Here is an 18,390-nt window from a genome sequence, read left to right on the forward strand (position 1 = left end):
AGGGAGTGAGGAGGGGGAGCGGGGGGGAGGGAGGGAGGAGAGGGAGCGGGGGGGGAGGGAGGGAGGAGAGGGAGCGGGGGGGGAGGGAGGGAGGAGAGGGAGCGGGGGGGAGGGAGGGAGGAAGGGAGGAGAGGGAGCGGGGGGGGAGGGAGGGAGGAGAGGGAGCGGGGGGGAGGGAGGGAGGAGAGGGAGCGGGGGGGAGGGAGGGAGGAGAGGGAGCGGGGGGGGGAGGAGAGGGAGCGGGGGGGAGGGGAGGAGAGGGAGCGGGGGGGAGGAGAGGGAGCGGGGGGGAGGGAGGGAGGAGAGGGAGCGGGGGGGGAGGAGAGGGAGCGGGGGGAGGGAGGGAGGAGAGGGAGCGGGGGGGAGGGAGGGAGGGAGGAGAGGGAGCGGGGGGGAGGGAGGGAGGAGAGGGGAGCGGGGGGGAGGGAGGGAGGAGAGGGAGCGGGGGGGAGGGAGGGAGGGAGGAGAGGGAGCGGGGGGAGGAGAGGGAGCGGGGGGGAGGGAGGGAGGAGAGGGAGCGGGGGGGAGGAGAGGGAGCGGGGGGAGGAGAGGGAGCGGGGGGGAGGGAGGGAGGAGAGGGGGGGAGGGAGGGAGGAGAGGGAGCGGGGGGAGGGAGGGAGGAGAGGGAGCGGGGGGGAGGGAGGGAGGAGGGAGGAGAGGGAGCGGGGGGGGGAGGGAGGAGAGGGAGCGGGGGGGAGGGAGGGAGGAGAGGGAGCGGGGGGGAGGGAGGGAGGAGAGGGAGCGGGGGGGGAGGAGAGGGAGCGGGGGGGGAGGGAGGAGAGGGAGCGGGGGGGAGGAGAGGGAGCGGGGGGGAGGGAGGGAGGAGAGGGAGCGGGGGGGGAGGAGAGGGAGCGGGGGTGAGGGAGGGAGGAGAGGGAGCGGGGGGGAGGGAGGGAGGGAGGAGAGGGAGCGGGTGGGAGGGAGGGAGGAGGGGGAGCGGGGGGGAGGGAGGGAGGAGAGGGAGCGGGGGGGAGGGAGGGAGGGAGGAGAGGGAGCGGGGGGGAGGAGAGGGAGCGGGGGGGAGGGAGGGAGGAGAGGGAGCGGGGGGGGAGGAGAGGGAGCGGGGGGGGAGGGGAGGGAGGAGAGGGGGGGAGGGAGGGAGGAGAGGGAGCGGGGGGGAGGGAGGGAGGAGAGGGAGCGGGGGGGGAGGGAGGGAGGGAGGAGAGGGAGCGGGGGGGAGGGAGGGAGGGAGGAGAGGGAGCGGGGGGGAGGGAGGGAGGAGGGGGAGCGGGGGGGAGGGAGGGAGGAGAGGCAGCGGGGGGGAGGGAGGGAGGAGAGGGAGCGGGGGGGAGGGAGGGAGAGAGGGAGGAGAGGGAGCGGGGGGGAGGGAGGGAGGAGAGGGAGCGGGGGGGGGAGGGAGGAGAGGGAGCGGGGGGGAGGGAGGGAGGAGAGGGAGCGGGGGGGAGGGAGGGAGGGAGGAGAGGGAGCGGGGGGGAGGGAGGGAGGAGAGGGAGCGGGGGAGGGAGGAGGAGGGAGGGAGGAGAGGGAGCGGGGGAGGAGGAGAGGAGCGGGGGGAGGGAGGAGAGGGAGCGGGGGGGAGGGAGGGAGGAGGGGGAGCGGGGGGGAGGGAGGGAGGAGAGGCAGCGGGGGGGAGGGAGGGAGGAGAGGGAGCGGGGGGGAGGGAGGGAGAGAGGGAGGAGAGGGAGCGGGGGGGAGGGAGGGAGGAGAGGGAGCGGGGGGGGGAGGGAGGAGAGGGAGCGGGGGGGAGGGAGGGAGGGAGGAGAGGGAGCGGGGGGGAGGGAGGGAGGAGAGGGAGCGGGGGGGAGGAGAGGGAGCGGGGGGGAGGAGAGGGAGCGGGGGGGAGGGAGGGGGGGGAGGAGAGGGAGCGGGGGGGGAGGGAGCGAGGAGAGGGAGCGGGGGGGAGGAGAGGGAGCGGGGGGGAGGGAGGGAGGAGAGGGAGCGGGGGGGAGGGAGGGAGGAGAGGGAGCGGGGGGGAGGGAGGGAGGAGAGGGAGCGGGGGGGAGGAGAGGGAGCGGGGGGGAGGGAGGGAGGAGGGGGGAGCGGGGGGGAGGGAGGGAGGAGAGGGAGCGGGGGGGAGGGAGGGAGGGAGGAGAGGGAGCGTGGGGGAGGAGAGGGAGCGGGGGGGAGGGAGGGAGGAGGGGGAGCGGGGGGGAGGGAGGGAGGAGAGGGAGCGGGGGGGAGGGAGGGAGGAGAGGGAGCGGGGGGGAGGGAGGGAGGAGAGGGAGCGGGGGGGAGGGAGGGAGGAGAGGGAGCGGGGGGGAGGGAGGGAGGAGAGGGAGCGGGGGGGGAGGGAGGGAGGAGAGGGAGCGGGGGGGAGGGAGGGAGGAGAGGGAGCGGGGGGGAGGGAGGGAGGAGAGGGAGCGGGGGGGAGGGAGGGAGGAGAGGGAGCGGGGGGGAGGGAGGGAGGAGAGGGAGCGGGGGGGAGGGAGGAAGGAGAGGGAGCGGGGGGGAGGGAGGGAGGAGAGGGAGCGGGGGGGAGGGAGGGAGGAGAGGGAGCGGGGGGGAGGGAGGGAGGAGAGGGAGCGGGGGGGAGGGAGGAGAGGGAGCGGGGGGGAGGGAGGGAGGAGAGGGAGCGGGGGGGAGGGAGGGAGGAGAGGGAGCGGGGGGGAGGGAGGGAGGAGAGGGAGCCGGGGGGAGGGAGGGAGGAGAGGGAGCCGGGGGGAGGGAGGGAGGAGAGGGAGCAGGGGGGAGGGAGGGAGGAGAGGGAGCGGGGGGGAGGGAGGGAGGAGAGGGAGCCGGGGGGAGGGAGGGAGGAGAGGGAGCGGGGGGGGGAGGGAGGAGAGGGAGCGGGGGGGGAGGTGTATGGGTTGGGGAGCAAAGCAGGAAAAACTACTTTAGCAGGAAGAGACACTCCAGATGCTCATCACCCCAGGGACCAAAATTCTTCTCAGTGGGGGTGAGCGCTGTCGTGACCTTCGGTTCACTCTCAACCACTGCCTGAATATTTCAATTAGTGGGGGTTGCTGAGAAAGAGTTTGCAGAATTGAGCTACATTTTAATTATTCTTAGTTTGTGTGGGGCTGAGGGAGAAAAGAAGTGAGGGTGTATAAAAGCACATAGTTCATACAACATCCTGCATTTGGTGTCTGTGGGAGCAAGGGGGTAAAAACAAGGATCTTACCTGCCAGTAAATCATGTGGAAATCTAACCATTTTTGGATGTCCTTCTAGCTCTTACCTTACTGATGCATCACATGACAAAAACTGATATCAACAGTACATTTAATGGAACCTTACACACTGAGCCACATACATTTTTTTTGAAAGCATTGCTTTAAACCTGGTCAATGACTGCTAATGGGTTGCAACATGTATGTGATGGGTTATACCCACTCCAATCGTGGTTTTCTTCAACATCACAAATGAACCCAAGAGAAGCAACAAAGCAAAAGCATGTGGAAATTTCAACTAATATAGCTGCTGTTGAGGGTGTTCATTATGGTACCCAATAAAAAAAAAAGCCCAAGGTTCGCCAATAGTGTGGTGTTCCACCGAATATACTGCCAATGTGGCTGGAGACAACATTCCACTGATGTAAAGTTGATGAATGCAAACAAATTAATTAATAATTTCCACAACTGAAAGAAACACAAAAGCAAAATACTGCAGATGCTGGAAATCACATTACGATGAAACATCGACCTGAAACGTTAACTCTGTTTCTCTCTCCACGGATGCAGCCTGACCGGCTGAGTATTTCCAGCATTTTCTGTTTTTATGAAAGAAACACTCGGTGGTTTACCCAAATGAGAGATGGTGGAAAAGGCAAGACAATTCACTCATTAGCTTAGGATTTGCTGAAGATGATTTCAGAGGCAGCACTGCCTGGCTTCACAACAGAATAGCATTTCAGACTATCAGCGGTGAAGTCAACTCCATCGTGCCAGAGATAACAAACTTGGCAACACCCTGCGCTCTCTGCATTGGTACACACTTGCCATCCACAGAGGAGATAGCAAGTCTCTCGTCGTACAAAATACTCGCCTTCAAAAGGGAAGAAATGATCAGGTAAAAAAAAGTGACACCTTATGTTCCAGGTATGTGACAGCATGAATGACAACAAATGTCCTCTAATACAGATTGACAAAATCGTTATGTTTCAAAAAGGTATGCATGCAAAAAACTCAAAAAAGCTTAGATGGAAAGTGAACTTTTCAAAATGGGTCTATGAATTTGAGATGGATTTGGTGAGACACAAGAGGAAAGTTACCCTGCTCACCTAAAAGACCTTTGGTATTTTGGAACAATAAAAATTGTCTATTTGCCCCCAAATAGGAGCCAAACTCTTAATAGTCAAGACTGTCTATTGCACCAATTAATAACCAATGCAAGCACATGCAGAGAGAGAGAGAGAGGGGAGGCGACAGACATCAACATCTTGCAGGCCGTGCAGGTTAATCACCATGCATGTATGAGATCATCAGAAGCTGTTACCACCGCTACGGTTTCATGAGTGCAGTAACGATGAAAACATTGGTGGGATTGATTTGATTTAATTTAAATTAATTAAAGGGTAAGTCATGACAGGAGAGCTCGGCCCCGTGGTATGCTCCTCCTGCGCTATGTGCGAACTCGGACACTTCCTGTGTCCTTGACAACCATGTGTGTAGGAAGTGTATCCACCTGCAGCTACTGGCAGACCGCATTGCGGCGCTGGAGCTGCGATTGGATACATACTGGACCATTCGCGATGCTGAGGACGTCGTGGGTATCACGTTTAAGCAGTTGGTCACACCGCAGGCAAAGGTTGCACAGGCAGAAAGGGAAGGGGTGACAGACAGAGTAGTAGGCGCAGGCAGGTAGTGCAGGAGTCCCCTGTGGACATCCCCCTCTCAAACAGATATACCACTTTGAATACTGTTGGGGGGGATGGCTTATCAGAGGAAGGAGGCAGCAGCCAACTTCCTGGCACCAGGGGTGGCTCTGCTGCACAGGACGGGAGGAAAAAGAGGGGTAGAGCTATAGTAATAGGGGATTCTATTGTAAGGGGAATAGACAGGCGTTTCTGCGGCCACAAACGAGACTCCAGGATGGTGTGTTGCCTCCCTGGTGCAAGGGTCAAGGATGTCTCAGAGCGACTACAGAACATTTTGGAAGGGGAGGGTGAATTGTCGTGGTGCATATAGGTACCAACGATACAGGTAAAAAACAGGATGAGGTCCTAAAAGCTGAATATAGGGAGTTAGGAGGTAAATTAAAAAATAGGACCTCAAAAGGTAGTAATCTCAGGATTGCTACCAGTGCCACGTGCTAGTCAGAGTAGAAATAGAAGGATATTTCAGATGAATACGTGGCTAGAGGAATGGTGCAAGGGGGAGGGATTCAAATTCCTGGGACATTGAAACCGGTTTTGGGGGGAGGTGGGACCAGTACAAACCGGACGGTTTGCACCTGGGCAGGGCTGGGACCGATGTCCTAGGGGGAGTGTTTGCCAGTGCTCTGGGGGAGGGTTTAAACTAAAATGGCAAGGGGTTGGGAACCTGAGCAGGGAGACAGAGGAAAGGGAAACAAGGATAAAAGCAAAAGATAGGAAGGAGAAAAACAAAAGTGGCAGTCAGAGAAATCAACGGTTTAAATCAAACATGGCCACAGTAAATAATAATTCTAATAGGTCTAAGAGCGTTAAAAAAAACAAGCCTGAAGGCTTTGTGTCTTAATGCGAGGAGCATTCGTAATAAGGTGGATGAATTAGCTGCGCAAATAGAGGTAAACGAATATGATTTGATTGGGATTACGGAAACATGGCTCCAGGGTGGCCAAGGCTGGGAGCTCAACATCCAGGGGTATTCAAAATTCAGGAAAGATAGGCAAAAAGGAAAGGGAGGTGGGATAGCATTGCTGGTTAAAGAGGGGATTAACACAATTGTAAGGAAGGATATTAGCTCTGATGATGTGGAATCTGTATGGGTAGAACTGAGAAATACCAAGGGGCAGAAAACATTAGTGGGAGTGGTATATAGACCTCCAAACAGTAATGCGGAGGTTGGGGATGGCATTAAAAGGGAAATTAGAGAAGCGTGCAATATGGGCACAGCAGTCATCATGGGTGACTTTAATCTACATATAGATTGGGCTAACCAAATTAGTAACAATACTGTGGAGGAGGAATTCCTGGAGTGTTTACGGGATGGTTTCCCTGGACCAATATGTCGAGGAACCAACCAGAGATCAGGCCACCTTAGACTGGGTATTATGTAATGAGAAAGGATTAATTAGCAATCTTGTTGTACGAGGACCCTTGGGCCGGAGCGATCATAATATGATAGAATTCTTCATTAAGATGGAGAGTGAAGTAGTTGACTCAGAGACTAGGGTCCTGAATTTAAATAAAGAAAACTACGATGGTATGAGGCGCGAGTTGGGTAGGATTGATTGGGGAATGTCACTCAAAGGGTTGACGGTGGATAGGCAATAGCAAACATTCAAAGAGCGCATAGATGAACTACAGAATTTGTTCATCCCAGTTTGGCATAAAAATAAAACAAAAAAGGTGACTCAACCAAGGCTAACAAGGGAAATTAGGGATAGCAGAAGATCCAAGGAGAGGACATATAAATTGGCCAGAAAAAGCAATAAACCCGAGGATTGGGAGCAGTTTAGGATTCAACAAAGGAGGACAAAGGGATTAACTAAGAAGGGAAAAATAGAGTATGAGAGTAAGCTTTCAGGGAACATAAAAACTGACTGTAAAAGCTTTTATAGATATGTGAAGAGAAAAAGATTGGTGAAGTCAAGCGTAGGTCCCTTGCAGTCAGAATCAGGGGAATTTATAATGGGGAAAAAAGGAATGGCAGACCAATTAAATACATACAGGAAACTCTCTGGTATCCGGCACCGACGGGACCAGGATGGTGCCGGTTGATTAAAAATTCCGGATGACAGAGAGGGTTATCTACCAAGGCTATTTTTAACAAAGAGTCAGACTCCTGTTATTGAGGTGTTCGGACTTCTGACAGTGTCAAGAAGCCGAGTAGTGGCAGTTTCGATAACTACCCACACTGACTAACTCAGCCACTGCGGGAGACTCGGACTTGGCAACATTTCCGGTTATTGAGGTTTTCGGAGTATGAATTTTGCCGGTTAATAGAGAATTCCGGATATTTAGGTGCCGTTTAAACGAGAGTTTCCTGTATTTTGGTTCTGTTTTCACAAAGGAGGACACAAACAACCTCCCAGAGATGTCGGGGAACATAGGGTCTGATGAAAGGGAGGAGCTGAAAGAAATCAGTATTTGTAGGGAAATGGTGTTAGGGAAATTGACGGGATTGAAGGCCGATAAATCCCCAGGGCCTGATAATCTACATCCTAGGGTACTTAAGGAAGTGGCCCTAGAAATAGTAGATGCATTGCTGGTCATCTTCCAACATTCGATGGAATCTGGAACAGTACCCATGGATTGGAGGGTAGCTAATGTTACCCCACTATTCAAAAAAGCTGGTAGAGAGAAAACGGGGAATTACAGACCGGTAAGCCTGACATCAGTAGTGGGGAAAATGCTAGAGTCCATTATAAAAGATGTAATAGCATAGCACTTGCAAAACAGTGACAGGATCGGACAAAGTCAACATGGATTTACAAAAGGTAAATCGTGCTTGACTAATCTACTGGAATTTTTTGAGGATGTAACTGGTAAAATAGATAAGTGAGAACCAGTGGATGTGGTGTATTTGGACTTTCAAAAGGCTTTCGATAAGGTCCCACATAAGAGATTAGCGTGTAAAGTTAAGGCACATGAGATTGGGGGCAAGGTATTGACTTGGATAGAGAACTGGTTGGCAGACAGAAAGCAAAGAGTTGGAATAAACAGGTCTTTTTCCAAGTGGCAGGCAGTGACTAGTGGGGTACCGCAGGGATCAGTCCTTGGACCCCAGCTATTCACAATATATATTAATGATCTAGACGAGGGAACTAGATGTAATATCTCCAAGTTTGCAGACGACACAAAGCTGGGTGGGCGTGTGTGTTGTGAGGAGGATGCCTAGAAACTCCAGTATGATTTGGAGAGGTTGGGTGATTTGACAGAAGCATGGCAGGTGCAATATAACGTGGATAAATGCGAGGTTATCCACTGTGATGTCAAAAACAAGAAGGCAGATTATCTGAACGGCAATAGATTGGGAGAAGGGGAGGTGCAACGAGACCTGGGTGTCCTTGTGCACCAGTCGCTGAAGGTAAGCATGCAGGTGCAGCAGGCGGTTAAGAAGGCAAATGGTATGTTGGCCTTCGTAGCGAGAGGGTTTGAGTACAGGAACAAGGATGTCTTGCTGCAGTTGTACAGGGCCTTGGTGAGACCACATCTTGAGTATTGTGTGCAGTTTTGGTCACCTTATCTGAGGAAGGATGTTCTTGCCATGGAAGGAGTTCAGCGAAGATTCACCAGGCTGATACCTGGGATGGCAGGAATGACGTATGAGGAGAGATTGGGTCGATTGGGCTTATACTCGCTGGAGTTTAGAAGAATGAGAGGGGATCCCATTGAAACTTATAAAATTCTGACAGGACTAGACAGACTAGATGCAGGAAGGATGTTCCCGATGGGTGGGGAGTCCAGGTTTAAGGGTCACAGTCTAAGGATAAGGGGTAAGCCATTTAGGACAGAAATGAGGAGGAATTTCTTCACCCAGAGAGTGGTGAACCTGTGGAATTCTCTACCACAGAAGGCAGTAGAGGCCAATTCATTAAATATATTCAATAAAGAGTTGGATATATTTCTTAAGGCTAAAGGGATCAAGGGATATGGGGAGAAAGCAGGGACAGGGTACTGAATTTGGATGATCAGCCATGATCTCATTGAATGGCGGCGCAGGCTCGAGGGGCCGAATGGCCTACTCCTGCTCCTATCTTCTATGTTTCTATGCCCCCTGTTGTGGTTGAGAATGTAACTGAGCCAGATGAGAATGCCAACTAGACATGAGCACCCTGACATGGACATTGACTTTGATGATAATGGCCTGGATTTTGCGGTCAGTGGCGAAGTGACGGCGCTCGCCCACTGCTGACTTCTAAGAAAGCTGCCCACAAAGATCGAGCGATCTCTGTGGCGTAGATTTCACCTTTCCCGACGTTAATTTCATTCGAGCGCCATCAATAAGGGATTTCCGGCGTGTAGTAGTGATGTCAACAAGCAGGCCAACAGCCAATCACAGTGAAGAGATAGCAAACAGGAAGTAAAAAGCACCAATTATCCTTCACTTTTTAATCATTTTACAGAGAGCGAAACAAAGATTGGGACATAAACATGGGATTAAGGTAGAAGCTGAAATATCAAACTATGGATGAAAGATGTGATTGCACTAGAGAGGGTACAGAGAAGATTTGTGAGGACATTGCCAGGACTGGAGAACTTTAGCTTTGAGGAAAGATTGGATAGGCTGGGGTTGTTTTCTTTGGAACAGAGGAGGCTGAGGGGAGACTTGATTGAGGTGTGTAAAATTATGAGGGGCCTAGATAGAATAGTTAAGGACCCATTTCCCTTAGCAGAGAGGTCAATAACCAGGGGGCATAGATTTAAAGTAACTGATAGAAGGATTAGAAGGGAGTTGAGGAGAACCTATTTCACCCAGAGGGTGGTGGGGGGTTTGGAATTCACTGCCTGAAAGGGTGGTAGAGGCAGAAACCTTCATCGCATTTAAAAAGTACTTGGATATGTACCTGAAGTGCTGTAACCTACAAGGCTACGGACCAAGAGCTGGAAAATGGGCTTAGGCTGGATAGCTCATTTTCAGCCAGCACAGACACGATGGGCCAAATGGCCTCCTCCTGTGCCGTAAATTTCCATGATTCTTTATATAAAAAAATATTTTAAAAATCTATGGGAATTTTTATGAGAAATTTGATATTCCACAAATATAAAATTAGTTTTTCAGGGCCAGAGGTTGTTTAGCAGTAGTTATGACTTAGTACGGTGTTAAAAACCCAGTTACGCTTCATTCAACATGGCTTAACTTTTCAGTGAGATTAGAGCATCAAAAGTGGAAGTTCACATCAATTCAAGTGATTTGTAAGATTTCCATCTGCAAGGACTTCATCAACACAACCTGTGGAGTAGCGGGGAATCACACAGCAACTTCTGGATTTCCATGTTTAACTGCACATGTGCGGATGCCAGAAGTTGTTAGATTCACAGAGTAATGATGGCGAATGCTGACAGTTTCGCTGCCATTACAAACGCAAATTCTGGGCTAGTCAACGCCTGCGCTTAGCTTATAAATGCAGTCATATCTGTGATTAGAAAGAGTCCAACAGTATGGATGAACCAATCAAAGACTCCAGCAATGCACTGGTAATAGTGTACAGTCTAGATTTTCTCAAACATTAAGTAATGCTGTAGTGCAAATGTGCCTCAGCACGCTACAGACTTCGCAAAGAATAAATGAAGAAAAAGGAATTACAAAAAGACAGAGATAGTTGATTTTTTGATCAGTCTTGCCTTACCTACTGTACTGTCATTTTGGAAGACATGCTGTCAATGTTTAAAGCACTGTACAGTATTTTGTAAATGTTTAAACCAGTTTTACTGTTGCTTTGTGCAGCAATACCATTTAAATTAGTTTACTAAACCCAATGCTGTCACTGTACACACTGTTTAAATCATTTCAAAAAATCAGTTTATTTTGCTACAGTGTAGTGAACTATTACAAAACACAACCTGTAGTAGTTTCTCAGCAAAATGAATGTATACACACAGCACTGATCAGGGTACCTAGCAAAATCTTGATATTTTGATGTCAAGGTTTTTTGAGAAAGGTCCTTTCAACTTTGGAACATGGAGATTTCAACCGTGCAACCTTAAATTATTCATGAAACTATAATTATTACATAAACATCAGATATATTGTTTGTGGTACACATTATACAGCATTAGCTCTAATTTCCTAATGAATACTATAAGTTGCATTGGGCTTTATCACATGATGATATAATACAGCTTGTGAACAGTTCAGAGCCACACAGTAAACCGGTTTCATGAAGTGCCCTCTACAGGCCACAAATTACGGCTGGTAGATTTTCTATTTTACGATGAAACCAAACTTGGGTCTGCCATCTGCTCCAAAACCTCACTGCTGAAGTGTGGAAACCAACAGTCCAACACTTCATGATTCAGTTGATTGACAAATAGTCAACTTGTTTCCCCCCACCACCCCCGAGAGAATACTGGTAATAACCAACACAGGGCACACGCCAAAGTCAACAAAGTGCACTATATGGCTACTCTAAGAAGAGTGTGCATTTATATAGCACCTTTTACAATCTCGGGCCATCCCAAAGCGCTTCACAGTCAATTAAGTACTTCTGAAGTGTCGTCACTGTTGTAATGTAAGAAATGCAGCAGCCTATTTGTGCACAGCAAGCTCCCACAAACAGCAATGAGATAATGACCAGATAAACTGTTTTTTTAGGTGTTGGTTGAAGGATAAAAGACACAGGTGAGAATTCCCTTGCTCTTCTTCAAAATAGTGCCATGGGATCTTTTACGCCCACCTGAGAGCAGAGGGGTCCTTGATTTAACACCTCATCCGAAAGACAACACCTCCGACGGTGCAGTGCTCTCTCAGTACTGCACTGGAGTGTCAGCCTAGATTGTGTGCTCAAGTTTCTGGAGTAGAAGTCTTTCATTTGGTTTCATGTGGTGCATTACTGTGCTGCGAATTTACCTAAGCCTTTGATAATCAAGTATTAACTACTTAAAGCACATGAAAGCTGAACATCAGCTTACTTTTAAAAAATGACCACCTATTCGGCATGCTTTTTATCCTCAGTTACATATCAGGGCCATTTTATTGGCGAGTTGTCAGTTTAATACTTAAAAAGCTGGTTTTTGTTCTCCAAGCTGAGATTTTAATTTTATCCTATCGCTCTTAAATGTTCGAGTCCCCTCCTCCCCCACACCCCATCTCGTGAAGGTGGTGACTCATCTGGAGGTAACCAATTAGTATGAACATACAACAGAATAGGAAAAGATCAACAAAGATCAACAAATCCATCAAGCCTGTCCCATCCAGATATGTCCAACCTACATGCACCATCAACCCCCTCCCCAGTCACCTTGCAACTGGAAATTGGAACCAGTTAATCCTTTGTTGCTGAAACAATAATCTGATACCTCAGTTGGGCTGGTCTGCAATACTTTAGGGTTGTATTGGCTGTCAATAGGGATTCTTACATGGCTCCAGATAACTGTAAACCAGTGTTCCGACAGACAGGTAGGTCCCAGATAGACAACAGGAATCGGGTCAGTGTTGGTAAGCTAAAGAGTTTTACATAGTTAAACCCCAGCACTATCCCTACCCAAACTGGGGTCCCTAAGCCTTGGTTCTCTCCACTCTGTGCCAAAGTTCTCAGAGCCTAGATAAGTGGGGTGTATTCCTACAAACTCCATATCTGGCAAAGATAAATTCTACTTATATGGAAGTCTCAGCAGTTTGGCTTGGAGACTCTTGAGCATGGTATTAGGTTTCCATGGATATCAGACAACTGGTTGACCGAATAAAAATCTAAGGTGTGGTTCCTGGGTATTAGATCAGATGTCATCCCTGGGTAATAGGTGCCATTCTAAAAAGTAATTCTTCATGTGCAAGCTTAGACAGCAAGTCTGCAAAGTATACAACCTTGAGGTAAATCATTGGCAAGATAGACCCAATCCTCATCTATAATCCACACATCCACTTTCTAGCAGGGATCAATGAAAAGCAATTAAGATTGTGAACCCTGACTCTTTTTTGGCTCTCCCTAACCCAAGAACACAATCCAATTCTGGCATCCCCACTGTTGCTCTATTGGAGATCAACTAATTCAGTTTCAACTGAGACTAAATCTGGAATTTTCCTGGCCTGTATAGTTCAGTACCACACTGTGCACTGAATGCACTCACTAAGACATCAACTACCAATTTTACAAGTCAAATATCAGATACACAGGCTGAAAAGAAAGGTGAACATAATTAGGCGATGGTGCACAAAAGAACAGACTTGCATTTATATCGCACTTTATCACGGCCTCAGGATATTCTAAACGCTTTACTGTTACATGGCAGCCAGTTTGCACACAGCAAGGTTCCACAAACAGCAAGTGAATGAATGATTGGCTACCTTCGGTTTGGTTTTGGTTGAAGGAGGAATGTTTGCCAGGACACTGGGAGAACTCCCTGCTCCTCTTTGAGTAATACTATGGCACCTTTCATGTGTACTTGAACATGCAGATGGGGCCTGGATTTAACACCACATCTGAAAGACAGCACCTCCAACAATGCAACATTCCCTCAGTACTGCAATGAAGAGTCTGCCTAAATCATGAGTGTCCAATCTGCAGCCCTGGGGCCATTTGGTCCGAACCCTTACAATATATCCTTCGAAGTCCAAGCAATTATATTTGGATTTTTTTTTTTGTTGGTTTGTCCTGTTTGAATTTTGTGGGCCTGCAACTTAGACAAGGGTGTTTTTAGTGTTCCTCAATGGTGAATAGATCCTAAATCACAACACCCAAGATCTGTTCATCTCCTCAGTTTGAAATATATGCAAGTTAATGGGAACATGGATTTAATCTTTATCTGTAGCCTTCAAAGCTCTATGGCACACACCGATGCAGCCTACGAAGCCTGTAGCGGGACTTGAACCCAGAACTTCTGACTCAAAGGCAAGAGCGCTAGCAACTGAATGAAGCTGATGCTTCAAAGTTTACAAGACATTTGAAAGTGATACAGCTATTCATGTTAAGTGTCAATCTCCAGTTTTGTTAGCTGAATTAAACATTCTAGATCAAACTTGATGACATCTCTCCCCCACCCACCCACCCCAAAAAAACCTCTCTGCAGCAATTCCTAAAGATAGTTTAGTCAATTTTATATTGGGTTTGATTGTGGCTCCTGACACACAAGTCTCAAAGTTAATAGCACCCCAAAATAAAGCTGCTCAGATTCACTAATGCCACTGAGAAGACCCGTTTTTAAACTGATTCTGGGAGTCTAATATCCAAGTAAATCCAGTATAAAAGCAGATGAGTACAAAGGACATTAACCACTATACAAAATGTAAGCTTGTAATATTTGTTTAATTGACCAATGTATTCTAGAAATTTAAATTTTTTTCAAAACCATAAACTAGAATTAAAGAGGCAGGAAGCTCCACATGGACACTGTTTTGCAGATGTCAGCTTTGATCTGAAACCCTTTTCTAAAGCCCTAAAACTATTTATATTTTTACACACACAAGACATAACTATGTATGGTATGGCATGTTGAGTAAATCTTTTGTCCCCCGGACAGTTTAGAACACCAGTTTAGGTAGAATGGGGACACAAAAGAATATTAAGTGGTCCAACAGTACTAACATTTTATATTTTAAACAAACATCTAAAAACAACAGGGTTGGATGTTTAGGTTTATAGGATAGTGCTTACAGACTTATAGAAGTGATGAGTGGCCAATTGTTATATAGTCAGACAAGTGAAAAATCATTGACCATTTGTACCGTAATCATTCTAGCAATGATTATCAACTGTGAATCATTTTCTGAACTGAACGAAAATGTGTACTTCTTTGCTGAGTAAATGTTTCCAAACTAGTTATCATCGAACCATGTGTGACATTTCTTAGACTTCTGAACCTGCCAATTCCCAATGTGAACTGAATGTACCTAGTCAAAGAACCCAACTTTAATAACTTATTTTTGTAGACGCTGGTCATAGACCTTGGGTATAGTGGGTAAACCGATATTGCAATTTTTAATAAACTAACAATGAAACTCACTGCAATGTGAGCATCATCCACTGTTCTGCAAAGATATGCAAAAACTGCAACTATTTCTGTCAGCTGCTATAATGTATCGTGGGATACTCATGATCTCCCAATGCAGGTTATTAATAGAAGAAAATATCAGCAAAATGAGTGCAGATGGCTGTATAGTCGATACGCTTCTGTGGTACATTTTAAAATTGCAGCTACAGCTCAAGTTTACCTAGAACTATATATATTTAAAAACTCTATGAACCTGAATACATTAAATTCTTTGCTGCCAGTTCCATACCAATTTCATTTAATGCAAGACCATGCTTCTCACCTATAGCAAGCAGTAAAAGTTTAAACTAGGTTAGATCACCTGTTCATAAACACTGGCAACACAATTCCAGTACAAGTAGTTATCACAGTTAAAATAATCACATTTTATAAATGTAAAAGACCTAACTAGAGAAGTTGTTTTTTGAAATGTGATCAAGTCAAAGACATGACTGTATATTCCACAATCTTCTCTCGATCCCATTACACAACTGCTGTAAGTTCCAGTCAAGTTGTCAGCAAATACTTTAAGTAAAAAGGATAGCAACAAATACTTAAAGTTGCCAGGATACACGAGCTAATTCTATATAATATACTTCTTCCAACATTAGTAATTGTAATAGATCAACTTGAAACTAGTTTCAAACCACTGCTAACATTAGGCTAAGGTTTTTCTTCTCATCTTGTACAACATTCCGCAAAGCACCATTTCTTTTACCAAAGTGACACATCTATAAAATGCCTCTGCTTTCAAAGTAAAGTGTATTGAATAAACCATAACGTCTACAAAGAAAATCACTCTATAGAAATACTTGTATTTAATGTCCATATTCAGTATAACAATATAATTCTTGACCATATAAAGGGGACACATTGGGAAACACTCCCAAATGTATTAATGTCCCTTACATCACTATAAATATATTAGATTCTGTGACTGATAACGTAGGACACAAATACACAAAAATCTAGGGTATTCCTCAAAACCTCCCACACACAAGTCATTAGTGCATTCACTGGAAAGTAGAAGTTTTGTTAAATGGCTGTTTGCCAGTTCCAAATATTATGCATAGTTCACACCGATAACATTAGTTTGAAGGAAAAGGACAAATAAAGATTACTATTTTTACTAGGGTCTAATATGACTGAATCTTGGGTCAGATATTTAATGTTTCTACATAATGCATTAACAACTTTTTGAATTAGTATGAATATAAATAATGCCCTTCTTCAGGTTGTTAATGTAGATCACACTATTACAATCACAAACATATTCTTGATGGTCAGCAGCACTAACTTCAATATTTTACAGCTGAAGAAATCACCAATAAGTACTACAGTACAGAGGAGTATCCAACTATTTAACAAAAACTCAGCTTAATTTTGATCCTGGAAATTACAGAATCTAAACATTGGTTTTACTTTTCTTTCCCCCGCCCCAACAAGCACTACGGTTATGCTGAACAGAAACAGGTCAGTTCAAGTCTCTAGAGTTGTAGCGTAGTTATACAACACTCAAGCTTCTCATCACAAAGTGCACTGTAACAAAGTACTGAGGTTACTGCTAAGCGATAGCAGAAGCAGTTTTAGAGCAACTCAACACTCGACTCACCCGTCTGCGACAGCAGGGAAGGCCCTGGGTGATGATATTGATGGCGATGTTCATGTTAAACATATTGAGCACCGTATGGTGCGATAAAGGTTCTTTCTCACTCATCAAGTCAGCAAAGACCGAACCATGGCTTAGAATAGCTCATTTTTCTGTGCTGATGTTTAGGGTTTATTTACTTGATATACAATGAACTCCTACTTTGCAAAGCATTGTATTTTTTTTTAAACTGCAATACTTAAAAAGGGCAAGGGAATCCCAAGGCCTGCTGCCTTTCTTAAGATCTTCTCCCACCAGCTACGAAGTCCAACCCACTCCCCAGTCAATAAGCTTTGAAGTTCAAATTCTCTCAGCACAGCCAAACACAGGCCAGCATGACTATAAACTACTTCTGCAGCTGACATCACTGGAAACGACTGCCAATCCTGCAGCTGATACAGCTTTAAGCATGCCATCCACAAGGGCCACCCTTCTAGTGTATTTTGGAGAAGCTAGGTTGATTAGCCAAGGAATGTATCCTCTCTGGTTGTGTTTTAAATTCCTATTGATATGTGATATTAACATGTGACTGCCCAGTCCAAAGCCTGCATATGGCTCACCCATGAACCAACCGCCGTAGCACGGACTTCTGGGTGTCTAGCTTTTTCAATGTCAGTGAAGTTTAGGGGTCAAATGCAGGGAAAGTAAAGCTCATGCAACACAAATATAAATGTAGAGTATATATCTGGCAATTACGCAACATCATGCATATATACTTCGGAGGATAAATAGATTTATTGAAGGACAAAGCTACAGAGTCATGATCTGCCTAGCTCACTTTTCTTTGCACATTAAGACAACTTTTTAAAAATCAGCATTCTGTTTACAGAGATGCCACAGATATAACTAATAATCGTAGAATTTTACAGCACAGCAGTCAGCTACATGGCTCATTGTGACTGTGCCAGCTCTCCCAAAAAGCTACTCACTTAGTCCTAGTCCTTTGTCCTTTCCCCATGAATCATTTTATCTACAGGTAATCTCAAACCAAAGTTTTCAATAGATATTTTAAAGCTGCATTGTGGGGAGGCTAGACAGTATCACAGATATAACTGCAAAATACACTCCAACTAATTTAGCAACAAATTCCTGTAATAACATTCCATTTTTCCAGCAGTTTTTCACTAATTTCACAGGGGGCTCAAGTTTAGAGTTGACCTACTCCAGAGTTACTGGAGTAAATTAAAATCATATCATTGCAAGTAATGTATAAATAACTCTTCCTTCTCCCCACAAGTTTTGTGGCTTAAATGGGGTGTAGCAATGAAGACTGGATGCTGAAAACCCCCTATTTAAATAGATCCCTTACTTCTCCAACTTAGTATCCCATGCTAACATTATGCTTCCCAATGGTACAGTGGCGGTATTAAGTCACGCCAAAGGGACCCATTTTGATTCACAATCTCTGATGATTTCAACCACGGCAAAAACTGGGCTTCTCCAGCTGATCTCAATGTTCCTAAATTTGGGAGTGGAAAAATAGTCAGCCAGTCTTCCCGCTCATGAATGCTATTCAATGACGGTACTATTAAATGTTATCTTGGCTCAATTTATAGCATTATTGCCTGAGTAAAAAGGTCTAGGTTCAAGCCCTGCTATTCAAGTAGACGTAAATGGCCCGGTGGCACTATTTGAAGAGGAGCAAGGAGTTGTCCTAATGCTGTGGCTAGCATTCCTCCCTCAACCAGCACCATTAACTGGTACATTCATCTTACTTAACCTAGAGAACAGCTGTAACTGCACTTCAAAAGTAATGCTTTGCTTGTAAAGTACTTTGAGATACCTTGAGGATGAGATGAGGTGCTGTATGAATGTAAGTTTTTTCATACTAGAAAGAAATTTAGGCAAAGAGAAGATTGGAATCAACTGAGATACACACACACACAATCCCAGGATGCCGGACACGTCAAAAATCCTCAACATCCCCACCTACAGTATAAATTCAAATAGTCTTCAAAATGATCGTATAATCCTCTTAACATGTGTTGCCTGTTGCTTTATAGGCAATTGTT

General features: G+C 46.7%; 1 protein-coding gene across 10 annotated transcripts in view; it reads right to left on the bottom strand.

Moving 5' to 3' along the window:
* The window catches only part of fbxw7 (F-box and WD repeat domain containing 7), a 632,150-nt gene that overhangs the window by 296,944 nt on the left and 316,816 nt on the right, over positions 1 to 18,390 (bottom strand). For 2 of the 10 annotated variants that reach the window (XM_086011805.1, XM_086011801.1), the window contains exon 1: positions 16,343 to 16,701. The exons of the other annotated variants lie outside the window; for them this stretch is intronic. In XM_086011805.1, the coding sequence (XP_085867931.1) occupies positions 16,343 to 16,447 (105 nt within the window). In that variant the 5' untranslated portion in view covers positions 16,448 to 16,701. Of the gene's footprint in view, positions 1 to 16,342; positions 16,702 to 18,390 lie in introns of those variants that run through there. 10 annotated transcript variants of the gene reach the window in all.

This window comes from Somniosus microcephalus, chromosome 2 (assembly GCF_052327205.1).
Source record: "Somniosus microcephalus isolate GS21.2 chromosome 2, FLI_Smic_1.0, whole genome shotgun sequence".
NCBI lineage: Eukaryota > Metazoa > Chordata > Chondrichthyes > Squaliformes > Somniosidae > Somniosus > Somniosus microcephalus.